At 38.8% G+C, this 15,804-nt stretch overlaps 1 protein-coding gene across 1 annotated transcript; it reads right to left on the bottom strand.

The window, feature by feature from the left end:
- Positions 1 to 2,142: 2,142 nt before the first annotated feature.
- On the bottom strand, positions 2,143 to 12,345 carry tmem276b (transmembrane protein 276b). Its single transcript, XM_033627952.2, has 4 exons — positions 11,653 to 12,345; positions 7,741 to 7,854; positions 4,798 to 4,935; positions 2,143 to 4,586 (listed from the first exon to the last, which is right to left on the bottom strand). Exons 1-4 carry the CDS (start codon positions 12,047 to 12,049, stop codon positions 4,339 to 4,341), a joined length of 897 nt encoding a protein of 298 aa, XP_033483843.1. The 5' UTR covers positions 12,050 to 12,345; the 3' UTR covers positions 2,143 to 4,338.
- Between the last annotated feature and the right edge of the window lie 3,459 nt (positions 12,346 to 15,804).

The raw sequence follows: 15,804 nt of genomic DNA, 5'->3' as shown, positions 1-15,804 counted from the left end.
ACATTCACCTCTGAGTTGGACTGAAAATCTGTTTCCAGTTCCAATAAACTACCTCATTCCCACAGAGACAACGGGGCAAAACAAACAGGAACATGAGTGGGGAGGGTTCACAGACGAGAGACACAGCACTTTAGTAATTACATGTTTTATTTCAGTAAAATAAATTAATTAAAAATGGACACAAGTTTGAATATATTGAAAGAAACTAACTGTAATGAGATCATGCAAGACTGTAATGTCTTTTTAGTCCCCACATAACATCTGCAGTGGATTGAACCAGTATAAATGACTTGTAGAAAATAATAGCTGTGCTACTGAAACAAGTGCCACTCTAAACGGTGGCGTTTTCACAGGGCATCTCTCGTTGCACAGAGTACATGTACTAAGTTCCTCATGAAACAAAGGAAGTTGCCACTTTAGAGGGGTTTTACAACAATTTCAAATACACTGTTACGCTGTGTTGGCCTCATTCGTTCTCTAAAGCACATAATTCGTAATGGTTTGTCAATCTTGCTACTGTGTGCTACTGTTGTTTTGTATTCAAACTCCAATCAATGACAGAATCTCAGTTTTAAAATACAGACATTGTTATGTTGAAATTTACTCTTTTTTGAGATACAGGGGTGTAAATATGTGCTTTAAATGATTTTTTCTTGTAATACTTTTTTGATAAACTCCTGCACATGTGCAGTGGTGGCAAAATCAGCACTGGAAAAGTCAGATTTCCCAACTATAATACACAAAAAACTTGTAAGAGTTGTGTGCAATTGTGCTTCAGTCCTAACAACACATTATACTTGCACCATGTACTTATACATTACAGTTTACTGCTTACAGTAATACTTATATTACTGCACATCAGTTTGGGTGTGAACTTAAAACTTTATAAAAACCAAAACACCAAACAGCATTGCATTCTGTGGACGTCAGAAAATACACTGACTCGGTTGTTAGTGTAATGACCATAGATATAAATGCTTTTATATTTATGGTATGTCCTTGTTTCTGGCATAAATATTTTCACAATAAGAGCCTAGACCGACTGACCCTAAACACACAACATGGTATAAACCCAAACTCTTTGTAAAAGACACAACAGGGTGCTTATTACATGCTCTGATCATCTTTTGCTCCCGTGTGTGACCTCGCGAAAACATATAATGTAGAACGCCACCTGCTCAGACTTCAGGTTCACAGACTGTTATGAGATCCAGCAAAGTGCAAAGATTCAACAAGACACTGAAGATACAGTTTTCAATCATGCCTCAGTTAATTTCCTCTGACTTCTGTAACGTGGTAGCCTCGTGAGGAGGTTAATGGTGATGGTGAAGAGACTGAACATCATACACAGTGTTGTCAACACACATTATAACACCTTTTTTTTCTAAGAAAGTTAATTGACATAGCTGATAGACTATCTCATGACTCATCTCCAGCTATTTATAAAAACTTTGTCACACATGGCTGTAATATTCTTGTTTCATGAACTTGTGTGGTGAGTTTGACAAATAGAAAATAAATGAGTTGTAATGACTGGGGGGACAAAATCATGTTTGCGTAACAGAAAAAACTGACTGCTTTGAGTTATTATCATCCACAAGTGTCACCAAGAGAATCATTTCTCATTTTACCAGTGAGCAAACTAAAGTCCAACCTGCTACACTTCCTTATTAAATCACGGTCCCATCCTATTAAAACTGGCGCATTTTACTGATTTGTGCACCAAACCACACGTCTGATTCTAAATTTAAAAAAAAATGTTTCTCCAAGAATTTATCACTTCATTTTTACTCATTATTCCGTTGTTTTCAAAATGTTGTCCAACATTTGAAGGTATACTATGCAGGATTGTCGGTTACGGCGAAAGTCAAAGTAAAGCCAACCCCAGGTTCACTCATGTTTGGCTTTATGCCGCACTATATTTAAATTGTCGGTGAAGACTCTCAGTCGCCCGGCAGCTGGACTTCCTTGAGTTTCTTGAAGACGCTTTACCTCTCATCCAAGAGGCTTCCTCAGGTCTAACGGACTGGTGCAGAGTCGCAGGCTTTCAACTCTGTGTGGGTGTGAACCCTCACAGTGTCGCTGAGGTCACATGTGAGTTGTTCACCCACCATGCAATCATGTGTGTCATTAGGGTTAGATGGGTCCAGGTGTGAATGGGTGTTAAGTCGTCCGGGAAGGGATCCCAAGACTGAATTTGTAGGTGGGTGATAAGTGGTGTCTTTAGCTACCTCCTCTATTTAATGATGGCTGTTCCAATTTGATGTAGTCTTCACCAGTCCGTTCGAACTGAAGAAGCCTCTTGGATGAGGGGTGAAACATCTTCAAGAAACTCAAGCAAGTCCAGTTGCCTATGATGATCCAGTTGCTGGCACCTGATCACTACCTTTTTATAAGGCCATGACCTCACCTCGCTGTGGGGGAACACACCAGTAAACGTCCTGAACATAGAGAATAAGAAGAATATAAGAGAATACAGGCAGAGGGCGGAGTCTCTGCAGAAAAATACGCCGCCACACACTTGTAGTGGGTCATAATTGATAATTAAGAGGGATTACTTCTGTATGAGTCTATATATTGTTTTTAAGGAAAATCCTGCATAATATACCTTTAAAAGTCAAGGAATTTTATTATGAATACCTACGTGTACTTAATTTTGTCCTTTAATTAGTAAACAGTGTGTATTTTGGATACAGCTTTTCACATATATCACTGCAGTCCTTTCTAAATTACTATTTGTGCTTTTTTCAACACCAGATTCAGAGGTATTTTTAATCCAATGATTGAATCACAAAAGTACGCATACTACATCATATACAGCGTACCATTTTCTGAGTTAATACACAATAAATATGCTCAATAAATTATACAAGATGTGCTCAACACATCAGTCAAACTGCGAATCCTGAATGCCTCCGTCAACCCTGAACTTTAAAGTCAAACATGATTTATGGATTTATAGTTTAAGAAAAGAACAGCTCACCCATTACCAGTGTGCATTGCAATACCATGATGTCCATCACTTAAATGATCTTTCCTGTTCTGCTTGTTTCATTGTTTAATCGCTAACCGAGCCAGATTTTAGTGGAGACGTGATGACACTGTGGTCCTCTACCGATGTGTGATGTTACTATGTTACTGTGCTTGGTGCAGATGAGGATTTGGAACGCAGCTTGTGCTTTTGTTTTTAGCAGGATCACTGAAGTTGCATTTTTTTTTTCTTTCTCCTTCCTCTTAAATCGCTTAACTTGCTTGTATTACACAAAAAGGCTGACTAATATTGAGGGTAAACAATGGAGCAATCTAATACTTCCTCCACGGTTTTGTTTTCTTGTCGTCAGCAAACAACCGTGTCGCGTCTGTCAGTTTGGTACCACAAAATACCTTTATGTAGCCAAATCCAATAATGGATTCATGCTCCTGTAGCACCACCCTGTAACTCTTTATGCTCTCCTCACTGTCAGCCATCATTGCCTCGAAACAAACAGAAAACAAACAGTCTTATTCAAAATCTATTACACAAACAATGATCTGGATCTACATAGAGATGCATTTGTACATATAGAATCTTTAAAGAAGCATCAAACCATTTTCTTCTCAATGCAGATTTGCTTTAGTGTATTTTATCGTAGCGACCACGCTGCTAGATCAATTTTGTGCTCTGCAGAGGCTGCAGACGTTCCTCCCCCGGGGCTCATGTTTGATATCAGTTAGTGTGCTACACTAAAGATAAGCAATGGGCAGTCAACACCAGATTTTTTTTTGTCATTACGAACAATAACACAGCACACATCACTCGACTGAAAGAGGAATGCTGACAAGATGCTCTGGCCTGATGTTTGTGTGTGTGTTTTTTTTCTCCCATGATTCATCCAGAGTAATTGAGCATGTGTGGAAAAGCATGTGCTGGTGTGTGTGTGCTGCGTGGGAGTGTGTGTGGCTTTATGTATTTAAGAGAGCACCATTTTAAGACAAATTCTCTTCAGAGAAAACAGTCACCTTTTAGATCGCCATAAAGTCAGCATGTCAAACATCTGAACCAAAAAAAAAAGTCTTATTTGTGCTATGAGAGCCATGCTCCAGTTGAACGTTACTGTAGGTGATAGTCTTGGTGTTCCTGGAGGTCCCTCTGGGAAATTTCAAGATCAGGTGTGTGAAGTTTGTCGTTACTTCGCTCCTTTCGGTCGCAACTCAGGCACACTGAACACTCAGGGGAGATGGCGATGTCGAGGGTGGTGTGAGATGGTGATCAGACAAAAACTGTTTCAGAGTTAAACATCAAGGTTGGTAGGGTGTGGTTTGTGCGTCCGGTGGGTCAGTCGCTTCACGATGCCTCTGTCACACGGTTCCATTCTCCTGCCTCGGCTTGTGGGTCGTTGTGCGAGCGGGCGTGCTCAGAGAGGGGGCCAAGGTGCAGAGGAAGCCAGCCAGCAATGTGAGACCGAGGCCACCCCAGGCACAAAACATGGACCAGCCATAGCCATGGCTAATGTCCTCGGGCAGGCCGTACATGTAGCGGGGGTAGCGGGATAACTCAAAGTTAATTCCTGCCACACATGTGCACAAGGAGATGATGCAGCATGTTCCTGTGTGATCAGAAGAGACAAACCGTGATTTAATGATTACATTCCTACATGTATCTTACAGCAGGACAGGACTCATGTTACTGCAGGACATTGATCTACATGTTAACACAAAGAAGCTCTCAGCTGTCACCAAATAAATACAGAATTGAATACAACTGGATTTTGTCTGCATGTCTGTGTGTGGACGTCAGCATATGTGCTCTCACAGTACCTCCCATGAGAAAGAGTAGCCCAGCTACATATTGCATGAGGTCATGCTGCTGGCAGCATCCCAACACTCCAATGATCCAGCCAAAGAGAATGATGGACACGGCCATGCCCACAAAGCCAGCCGTCATTCTTCTTAGATCTGCGGGCAGAGGTGAAACGTCACCACTGAAACTCAACATTCATGAAAACTATTGGCCAATTTTGCATTATGGTTAAACTGGAATCTGCTGTCCTCAGACTACAGAGCATTTAGTGTCACTTTATGAATCTACCACACTGTTTGTGACCTGCCATGTGATTTATAAAAGATTAAAACATTACTTTAATTGTGTTGTTAATCATAAAAAGTGTGATCCTCACTATGTACTAGTATTTTTTTATAGTTATATAAATGTTAATTTTTAAAGACTGGCTTTTGAGCCGTGTCTTTCAATTTATTTTTCTTTTTATTGCTTTTATTATTTTTATTTTTATTTGTTCATATGGACATTTTGCCTCTTACATTTTGCAAAAAAAAAACCAAACAAACAATGAAACTTAATTTTATGGGTCTGTAATTTTCTATATACTATTTCCTTAGAGGTTTTCTGTAAAGAAGTGAAATAGAAATGTCGTTGAAACAAAACCTCAAATTAAATATTTATTCTTTGTTTTAATTAAAAACTTAATTCTTCATGTATACTGAAGTGAACACTTAAGTTTTGTGTGTGATTTATCCTTCAGGGATTTATACTTAGGGATTTATCCTGGCTTCACTTGAGCAGGCGAAATCTCTGCTCATTGCTAGGCTAATTTATACAATGTAAAATGCCATAGGCTTGTGCTAATAAAGTTAGCATGTTATATTTGTTTGGAAAACGTGTTTAGTATAAGACAGTTGTTTTGTCAGTGAACCTTGTGAGTTGTAATGGAGCTGAATTTTGTACTGTTACCTTTGTTAAATGTTGCTGTTGTCCCTGTGTCCCTATGGCCCAAGGTATAAATTATAATTAAATTATGTCTAAATTATGATAATGAACTTAAATCAATTAATCAGAAGTTTACTAAATGAACACTGTCTCTTTTCTCCCTAAGGTACCAGTTTTAACTTTCCACTGATAAGGTACAATGGAGGACACATTTGTAATGCATGATAATAATATATGCAATACTAAGTACAGAGATATCTAGAGTTATATTGTGAATACCCATAAATACTATTAAGAATATGAGTAATAGCTTTAATAATGTTTTGGTACAGCATGTTTCAAACTGAACATATCAAAGCAGATTCACAACACTGACTTCAAAACTGAAAAATAAAAAAGGTTTCAGAGCTGAAAATCATACTGATGCAATCCAAGGTCAAACAACTGCTTCACTCTTTGAACAATGATTTGAAAGAAGACATTGATCTGTCAGACGTAATGTCCTCAGATAAGCCACTCTAAAGCTAATGGCTTCCTAATAGTGATGACACAATATTGATAACCTCTGGTCATGAGTCTAGACAAGGGAGGGAAGGGCTTATGAGGTCTGTGATATATTTTGGCGCTAGGGGGAATGTAATCTCTCAAACAGTTAAGAAATTAACAGGTAACCAGTGTGAATAGGCTAGCATTATGGTAATAAGCACTCTTTCTCTTACAGCACGATCTCTCTTTATTGTCTGTTATTTATTGGTGCGAGGATTGGATGGTTGAATGTATGGAGGATGTGGTTATAACTGTCAGCATCTTACAGGAGCAGCACTCCAAAGTTTGTTGTGTTTTTTTTTTTTTTTTAACGATACAATGATAATAAAAGGCATACTGATTCTGATTCTTATTGAGGACTCAAGGAAATTAAAGCACAGGGACATAATGCTATGAATTTGATTCACTGGTGTGGCTGTAAAAAACAATAAGGCTGTATTTTATAAATGTTTTTCGAAGTGGTAAAAACAACACAGAAAACCTGTTTTTTGATTTAATCTTTAAATCTCCAAAACATCTCAAGGATCAAGGAGAAACATGTACAATGAAAACAGGTTAGTGCCCAAAAATCGTGCCTTGAGGAACACCAAATTTCAAATAGTCAACTGAATGAATGCAAAGCTTGTCTAGAGGATGAAATTTCAAAATGGTTATTGAATAAATAGCTAATGATGTTGATCATTATCAGATAGTTGTGAATTTTCTTAACCTTTTCTGTTGTTTTTTTCTCTTTTCATTGCTAAATAATTTAATTTCTGTATTAATTTAAAATTTCCAAAACATCTCAGAATGCCTGCGGTAGAGCTATGTTTGTGAATAATATGATCTAGGAGAAACATGTACTATGAAAACAGGTTAGGGCCCAAAATCGTGCCTTGAGGAATGCCAAAGTTCATATAGTCAACTGAATGAATGCAAAGCTGGTCTAGAGGATGAAATTTCAAAATGGTTACGGAATAAATAAATAATAAGAATGAGTATTTACCATTATAAAATAGCCAGCTGTGAATTTTCTTAAACTTTTCTGTCGCTTTTTTTTCTGTTTCCATTGCTAAATAATTTAATTGATGTGTTAATTTAAAATTTCCAAAACATCTCAGAATGCCTGCAGTAGAGCTATGTTTGTGAATAATATGATCAGGAGAAACATGTACAATGAAAACAGATTAGGGCCCAAAAATAGTGCCTTGAGGAACGCCAAAGTTCATATAGTCAACTGAATTAATGCAAAGCTCGTCTAGAAGATGAAATTTCATATAAATCATAAATCATAAAAATTAGAATTCACCATTATCAGATAATAAATTGTGGATTTTCTGTTGTTTTCTCTCATTTCATTGCTAAATAATTTAATTTATGTGTTAATCTAAAATAGTAAAAGCCAAAAGCAGAACAATAAATGTTTATAAATACAAAAGATGCAAAACACAGTGACTGAATCAATGAGTCTAATCCACTCCATAAAGACAGACAAACACTTTTAGACTTACGGAGTGCATGCCACTCATCCTGTCGTATGGTCTTTGTGATGTTGATGGGTAAATTTCGTGGTAGGATGGACGAAGAGTAGTGATACTTGACTGAGGTACATCTTTGAATTATTCCTGGAAGAAAAAAAACAATAAATTGATGGAGACAATTAGAACTTGAGCACAAAAATCTTTAATAAAACAGAGGCAGCAGAGAAGAAAATTAAGTAAAATCTCATTGTGAACCTTTGCCCCACATGTGGAATAATGAAATGATATACACATGTTTCTGAAAAGCTGCATATTTATTTTTATGCCCTCACTGAGTTTTAATTTACTGGGATGGTCTTATTAACCTCGTGTTCCTAACCACGCCTACACTGTTATTAAGGGGGATTAGGAAACAATATGAATTTTTCTACCGAAGGCGACATAGGGAATCTTAATTGTTGTTATTAAAAGTGAATTTTTTCATATTGACTCGAGTGCATTTTAAATTAGTCCAACATATTCTTAATATTAGGATTTTAATCCAGCCTATTCCACATGTTAAGACATGCAACGACTTCATCACTTAGGTAATTTTAACATTTTAGGGAATAACAGGGTTATTTCTGCTTTACATATGTAACAGGCTCCAACCATGGCAGACATCTCTCTTTTTGTAATGGGAGCGCATTGGTCTGGTTATACAATTCTAAATTCCCATAATTTTTTCCAAAGCTTCTGTCAAACTTGATTAATCTCAGACCTTTAGTCTTTACATCTGATAGTCAGGTTTATGATCTTCTAGGGTTTGATCTGAATCTTCTTTGTTGATGCACCAAAGGCTGCTATTATATTATCAGGGCGGCATTTCAGTCCAAATATTTCATGTTTTTCCACACGGACTGATGTATAGAAAAGCCTACATGTGGTACCAATTTGCAGCCTGCTGCCTTGTTCGGGCATCTGTGGTATTTTGTTGTACATCTAAAGCTCAGACCACTGTATGCATAACATCCTTTGCTGTTAACATGACATCAGTGCATCGTACTGTTCCTGTTGGGTTGTGACAAAGAGTGCCTATAAAAATCTTACTGGTGCATGGAGTTTGGTGACTTAGTGTGATTCCAAGTATTTCTCTGCTCACCTTTAATCTGAGCAGATGTCTAATTGGCCAAAACAAGTGAAAACACCCGTGTGGGTGTGAGAGGCCTAATAAAATGCCACTCAGAGATCCACATTCTGACACTGCGGTATGGATCTGGAGCATGTGTTGGAAACTCTGCGTGTTAATTTAACACTTTATCAGTGAGTCCACACCAGCAGAAATTGTAAGTTTCCTGACATCAGTGTTGTCATAACACTCATCAAGACTGTATTCATAATTGGAGAAACAACCTTTACACCTGTGCACCAGAAAATAATGTATGAGCACAGTTTTGTAAAATGCGTAACTTGAACACTGTGTATTTTATTGTTAAAGTAAGGTAGCCCCACAAAATCTGATCTCTCTTACATGTTGGTCATCATGCTTAAAAATGGATGAACATGCACTATTATGTTGTTAAATTGGGTACATGTGTCACTGTGACAGGTAAATGTATCTTCTATGCAGTGAACATGCAAATGACAGATGGAGGCATGTTTGTAAGTCATTAGCCATCATAAATAATCTGGTAAAATAGCAGCCTATTAATAAGTGATATTAAAATTGCTCAGATATCAACACCAATACTGGGCCTAAACATGACAATGGAGAAGGAATAAATATGATCATAATTATCCGACAGCGCCAAGTAAACTGATTAATATCATGTACATACAGTATTGAGTAGCACTGCAACAAATATTAACTTTGTAAAGCTTGTAATATACACTTTAGCCCATATTTAAGGCAATGTATCGATATTTTATTGATATCGTAATATGACTAGAGATAAGATATTGGATATTGTAACATCTTACATGTTGTCTTTTGCTGGTATTAAAGTCTAAGGAGGAAGAAAGCGTTCCTTTATTAGTCCCTCGAGGGGAAATTCAATTTTTTCACTCTGTTGTTATTATTTTTTCAGATTACACACACACAAGCCTGAAATAAAGACACATACACAAATGGAGAGATGTCAGAGCGTGGGGCTTGTTCATAGACCGGCACCCTGAGCAGCTGCCTTGCTCAAGTGCACCTTGGCAGGGCCCAAGAGCATGAACTGGCACCTCTCCAGCTACCAGTCCACATTCCATGTTTGGTCTGTACGGAGACTTGATCTGGTGACCCCTCTGGCTCCCGAGCCAAGTCCCCACAGACTGAACCACGGCCGCCCCCAGTTAAGTGATTACAGTAACTTGATGTAAAATTCTGAATGTACAAGACTGCTCTAACTGTTCTTTCGTCGTATTGTTGAAAAATCAATATTGAGGTATTTATTTAAAAGATATTGTGATAGATATATATAGGTATAGGTATACAGATATATGAATTTCTGTTTTCTACGTATTTTTGTAATCATTTATATCGTGCTGTAAGACAAATATTATTGTAATTAATTTACTATATTAGAATGGGTCTAGGAGAATTAATTATTGTACAGCTTTATAGTGACAGGGAGCTACATGATTGACTATTATTAATATATGAAAAAGGGGTGGGAATAAATAAGTTTGTACTTCCTTCTGCTCTTTTTTGGACGTGTAAATCAAATCATTACATGTTGTTTTTGGTCTTTATGTCTGTCTACCATTGCATGACTATTTTGTTTGTTTGCTAATTACATGTGCGAAATATACTGCTACTAACTAACTAAATAAATAGTTGAATTTCTCCATAGCGCCTGTAAAAGACAGGCAAATATATTTTTTAGACTGCATGCAATCCTGTTAAAAAAACAGCACAAAGTAAAACCTAAAAATTTAAATCAATGCATTTCTAAAACAATGTCAAGATTGACAAGCGTTATAAAGGTTGTGTGTTGCAGAGGTGTTGCATTGGAATAATGTGTTCATACCACAAGGTAAAGGACTGAGAGGTACAGTCAAGTAAACAAAAACATCACCGTGCTGTCATTACGTTGCTATATGAATAGATTTTATACACAACAGCTGCACACTGTTGTCAGCATATTGTGATTTTTAAAAATCCCAGAGCTCTTTTGTTGTTCATTTTATAAAATATGTCTTCAATGCTGCAGATTTAAATGGTTAAACTCCATCAAAAAATGGCATTACTCATCATTCTAAGGTGGATAAAGTGGTGTGACATTGATGGATTTTCAAACAACATGATGTAGCTGACAATTTCCAGAGTCAATGCTTGGAAGAGAAAACTGTCACTGGGCTGTTTTTCAGCATCCTGATGTCTATTTGACAGCTGTAATCACAACAAACTACTCGTGACACCCCTATTTTCTGCACAGAGTGGTTCCCCTCTTTGTGTATCTGCTCAGCTTTTGGGATCTTCCTCTGGATCAGTTGTAGCATAAATAAGTGAGGCCTGAAATATGGCTTCTCATTGTTCTTCAGTGAGAAGGGCTGTCTGTTGTGTTTTCTCTCCCGTGGCCCCCAAAATTCATTTTTATCAGTGATTCAGCTTCTCTTTCAGTGTGAAATCCACATTTTTGTATGACATAAACCTTTGCAAGATGTTGTCTGGTCTCTTATGGATGCAAAGAGAACACAGAGGAGCAGCCATTATCTCAGAGAGGGACTCAGGGAAAGGGGGGTTCACTCAGCACCATGGACAGCGAAATGCACAATAAAGAAAAGAGACATAAGCTTGAAACAAAAGACATCCTCACATAGATTTATAAGCTATCAAATTCAATGGCAGACACACTGATGTGAGAGGAGAGACCGGGCCTCTGTGCCATCCTGTTTGTGTCAGGCTAGGTGTGAGCTCATCGCTGAGCATCACGGCCTGGTGCACGCAAGAAAAGCCAGACAGCTCGTGTTTACCTTGGTGAATAAGGTCCTCGGTCTCCAGGTCGAATCCCTCCCGGTGACACTTCCTCCAGAGCCCGGAGATGGTGGAGTTAAACTGCCGGCTGCAATGAGACTCCATGGCAGACGCGGCGGCCAGAAAGTGCCGCTTCCCCCTGATGAGACCTCCAGCATCTGGGCCGTTACCTTTCCTCTCCAGGCTCTTTGGAGGCATCTGGAGGGGGAGGTTGTGGTTTGAAATGTAGATGTACCCTGGGTCGTTTCGCTTGTTGGCATAGTTTTTACACCTCTCTCGATGTCTCCGCGCGTCGGTCTCGTACCAATAATCGGTGCAAATCGCCATGGCGAGCAGCCCGAGCGCACAGAAAGCCAAGAAGAGCCCTGTGCCTGTTAATATTTTCATAGCGGCCATCTTCCCCGCTCGATGGAGAGCCCAAACAGTCGCAAGAAGGTTCCTCCGTGGCCGTGGTGGTACCGCGTGAAATGAATCACGACGGCACTCACAGCCTCACGCAGTCCTGCACTAGGAGCATGATGGTGCAAGGCCAGCGTCGTCTGGACTGGATGCTGCGGTCTATTGTTGTGGTGCCCGGTGGATGCAATGTTGTTCCCACCATCTGTTATGGTACAGGAGGAGGAGAGGAGAGGGGATGGATGGCGACCAACGCTGTGAGGAGGAGGCAGGGGCAGGGATGTAGTTGCGCTCTCTCTCCTCCAGGTTTGTTGCGGGATGAGGAGGCAGGAGAGTGCTGCTCTGTTGTGGGGGAGTGGTCATTTGTGATGCTTGAATGGTCACCTTTTGGATCTGATAAATATGTAAAACACAGGTGCAGTGGGGGGAGGATTTGATCATGGTTTGATCATGAATATTAAAGGTCCAGTGTGTAGGATATACTGGCAGAAATAGATTACGTATACATAAAACAGATTAAGTGTTTTCTTTATCATATAATCACCTGAAAATAAAGGGAGCCGTAATCATAACAGACAAACCAAACACTGGCTCTAAAAAGGGCCATTCGCATTTTTGCCACTTTAGTTAGCAGGCCCTCAGGAAGAGACCCCTGCAGATCATTTGGTTCCTGGATAATCTGAGTTATATATGAGATTTTATTGTAATGTGTTTGCTTTATTGAAGAATTCATGTCAATTTTAATGATTAAAATGTGAGGAGCTGCAGCTCAGACTATTATATGCATGTAAAATGTCAATTATTGATGTTACATGTTTGAATATTAAAGGTGCAGTGTGTAGGGTTTAGGTGGTTATACTGGCAGAAATGGAGTACGCATATGTACCAATGCTAAGTGTGTTTTCTTTAGCATATAATCACCTGTAAATAACAATTGTAGTTTTTCCATTTCTTTGGAATGAGCCGTTTATAACTACATAGGGAGCAGGTCCTCCTCCACGGAGATTGCCATGATGCACTGCCATGTTTCTACAGTAGCCATGAAGGACAAACCAAACACAGAGTGTTTCTCAGAGTCAAGGAAGGATCCTTAAATGGCTGAATTTCAAGGATGCTACATCATCAAATCCCACCTAAGGACTGTTCTAATGTCAAGGATCCTTCAAATTCTACCGAGTCCTTCCTTCAGAGAATTTTCAAGGATGTATAGGCTGTGTATCCCCAGCAGGTATAAAGAACTTTCAATTCTTAGTGCATGGTTTGCTGGAAGTGAAGGCGGGGCCTCTTCAATGACCCCTGTCAGCAGAGCTCGGCAGGATTTAGAATGTGTCATTTATTTGGATTAATATCTGCAGGAGCTTTTATCATACAAGCATAAAAAATACTGTTAGAGACTTCAGAATTTCCACTTTCAAATGTGTTCCCAGCCAAATAATGAAGTTTTTTTTTTTTTTAAATACCATGATTAAGATAAAACATAAAAGTTTTGAAATTAATCGATGGGACGCTATGTGCCACAAAAGTTTCATTTATCCTACCTGTTTGTTTTCTTTAAGTATAATCCAGAAATAAATTCTCTCTAAAGGTCTTGTGACTCTGAAAATACTACTTACATTTGTTCAAATTGTACAACAACATTAGAGATTGCCAGAATGATCACAGTACCCTGAAACCCCCTCAGTCACCAGAGGGTTAATGAACCACACCTGGGGACACTCATTAGCCTGTTCTAATGTGTGTTCATCAAATGCTACGAAGGACTCTTGCCTTGGCTCTGTAGGATCCTTCTTTGGAAGGACCTACCAAGGAAGGATCCTTGACTTTGAGAAACACCAACTGGCTCTAAATAGGGCCATTTGCCTGTTTGCATTGGCCACTGTTAACAGGGCCATCGCGATAAACAGTGTTGGAAAAACACTGATTTTTCTAATATGAAACTGCTTCATTCAGAGTTTTTATTGGTTTAGATCACCGGGGAGTCTCATAAACATTGTGTAGGCACAAAATGAGGCCTGAAAGAGACATACACCACTTCCAATGCAAAAGTTGTGATCTATAAATACACTGCTTGTTGGGAGAAACTTTGACCCAAGCTTGCAAACATTTTAGAGTCAGGAAATTGCCGACACAGATGGTGAGTTGGAAGTGTGACTGTAGAAATTGTAGAATACTTTTTGGGACATTCTATGTTTGGCTTTTGTCTGTACGTACAGTTTTAGTATGGCTCCTACGCACTGTTTTATAAATGAGACCCCAGGTCTGTTTGTTTTGGAGAGGAAGAGACCGCTGCGGCTAATTTGGTTCCTGGTTAAAACCTCCTGAACAACTGGATCCTAAGTTATCAGAGAAAAACAGTGAGCACAGATCAGCAGGGGCTTGGCTAGGGTCCAATCTGAGACCAGCCAAACAGCATAGCAGAAACACTGATTTGTGATGTGAAACTGGTTCATTCATGGTTCACTGGTTTAAATCACCAGGTATGTGTGTTTTAAAGTGGAAGAGACCTCTGCAGATAATTCTGCTCCCGGTTAAAACCTCCTGAACAGTGAACACTGAAGAAAATCTAACCAGGAGAAGAATCAGCTGGTTGCAATCTGCAATCCTCACCACTAGATGCCACTAAATCTCCCTAAATCGTACACACTGGACCTTTAAATATATATCTTAAAAATGCAAACCTATACTCTAAGTGACAGATAAGCATATAAATTTAAATAAGCATATTAACCTCTATGGTTTTCCCTAAAACAATGTCTTCCTTCAAATTACCTTTCTTAATAAAGGAAAGTCCAACGAGAGCTGTGCACCCTCATTTGTATGGGGGACACTGGGAAAACATGACAAATACAAAAATAAAGCTAAAAGAGGAGACTGATAAAGAAATACGAGGAGCATCAAACCAGCAAAAAATAGATTTGAATACAACAGTGACTTATAAGATCTGACCAGGTTTAGTTGACGCTGGATTCAATCAATAGTTTAAAGTTTACTAAAGCAATATGGTGATTCAGCAAAGCATTTAAAGTTATTTTTAATCAAACAAGATACTGTATATTAACTGTTTTCCTGGAAGTGCTCTGCACATACATAAATAGCCTTCATTACTACAGTAACTCTTTTTCTTCTACTATAATTTCCTTTAATACTGTATTTTATCATGTCAATAAAACTGTTTGAATTGGATTAAACGCCTACATTGACAAAGGAAGCCTCATTTTTTCCACACAAATGCACCTTTGATCCCTTATTGCTAGAAATAGTGCATGTAAATGATGGACCATCTGTTACAGAGCTTATTGGAGCTGATTACTGGTGGCACGGGAGCATATTACAACATGAAACACAGATATGTCTAATTGTTTTCATGTGTGTATAACTCGTAGAGTCATGTTGGATGCGTTCACAGCTTGAGTGTATGACATCCTGCTATGATGTTGACTTCAACACAGAAATTAAATCAAAAAGCTGACAGACCAATTCAGGATTTTGGGAGCAGAACCACAAAACAACTGAGCAAATTCGGTTAGATATCCTCATTCAGACGCACTTGGACTGAACCATGAAGTTATGGGATTTGAGCAGAGTATCAATGAAAGATTTGTCACTCATGCATTTGCACTACAGTGTACATAGTGGCTGTTTGTTGTCCTTCTGTGCTGTGACTGAGGAAGGCTCCCACAGACAATAGGCTGCTCACAGGCTGATGACTAAGGAAGGCAACCCGCGGCGGAGTCGTTATGGCAACAGAAGCTTGC

This window comes from Epinephelus lanceolatus, chromosome 2, assembly GCF_041903045.1.
Source record: "Epinephelus lanceolatus isolate andai-2023 chromosome 2, ASM4190304v1, whole genome shotgun sequence".
NCBI classification, from domain to species: domain Eukaryota; kingdom Metazoa; phylum Chordata; class Actinopteri; order Perciformes; family Serranidae; genus Epinephelus; species Epinephelus lanceolatus.
The sequence above is the reverse complement of the archived record's forward strand: the minus strand, read 5'-3'. Positions and strand labels throughout refer to the sequence as shown.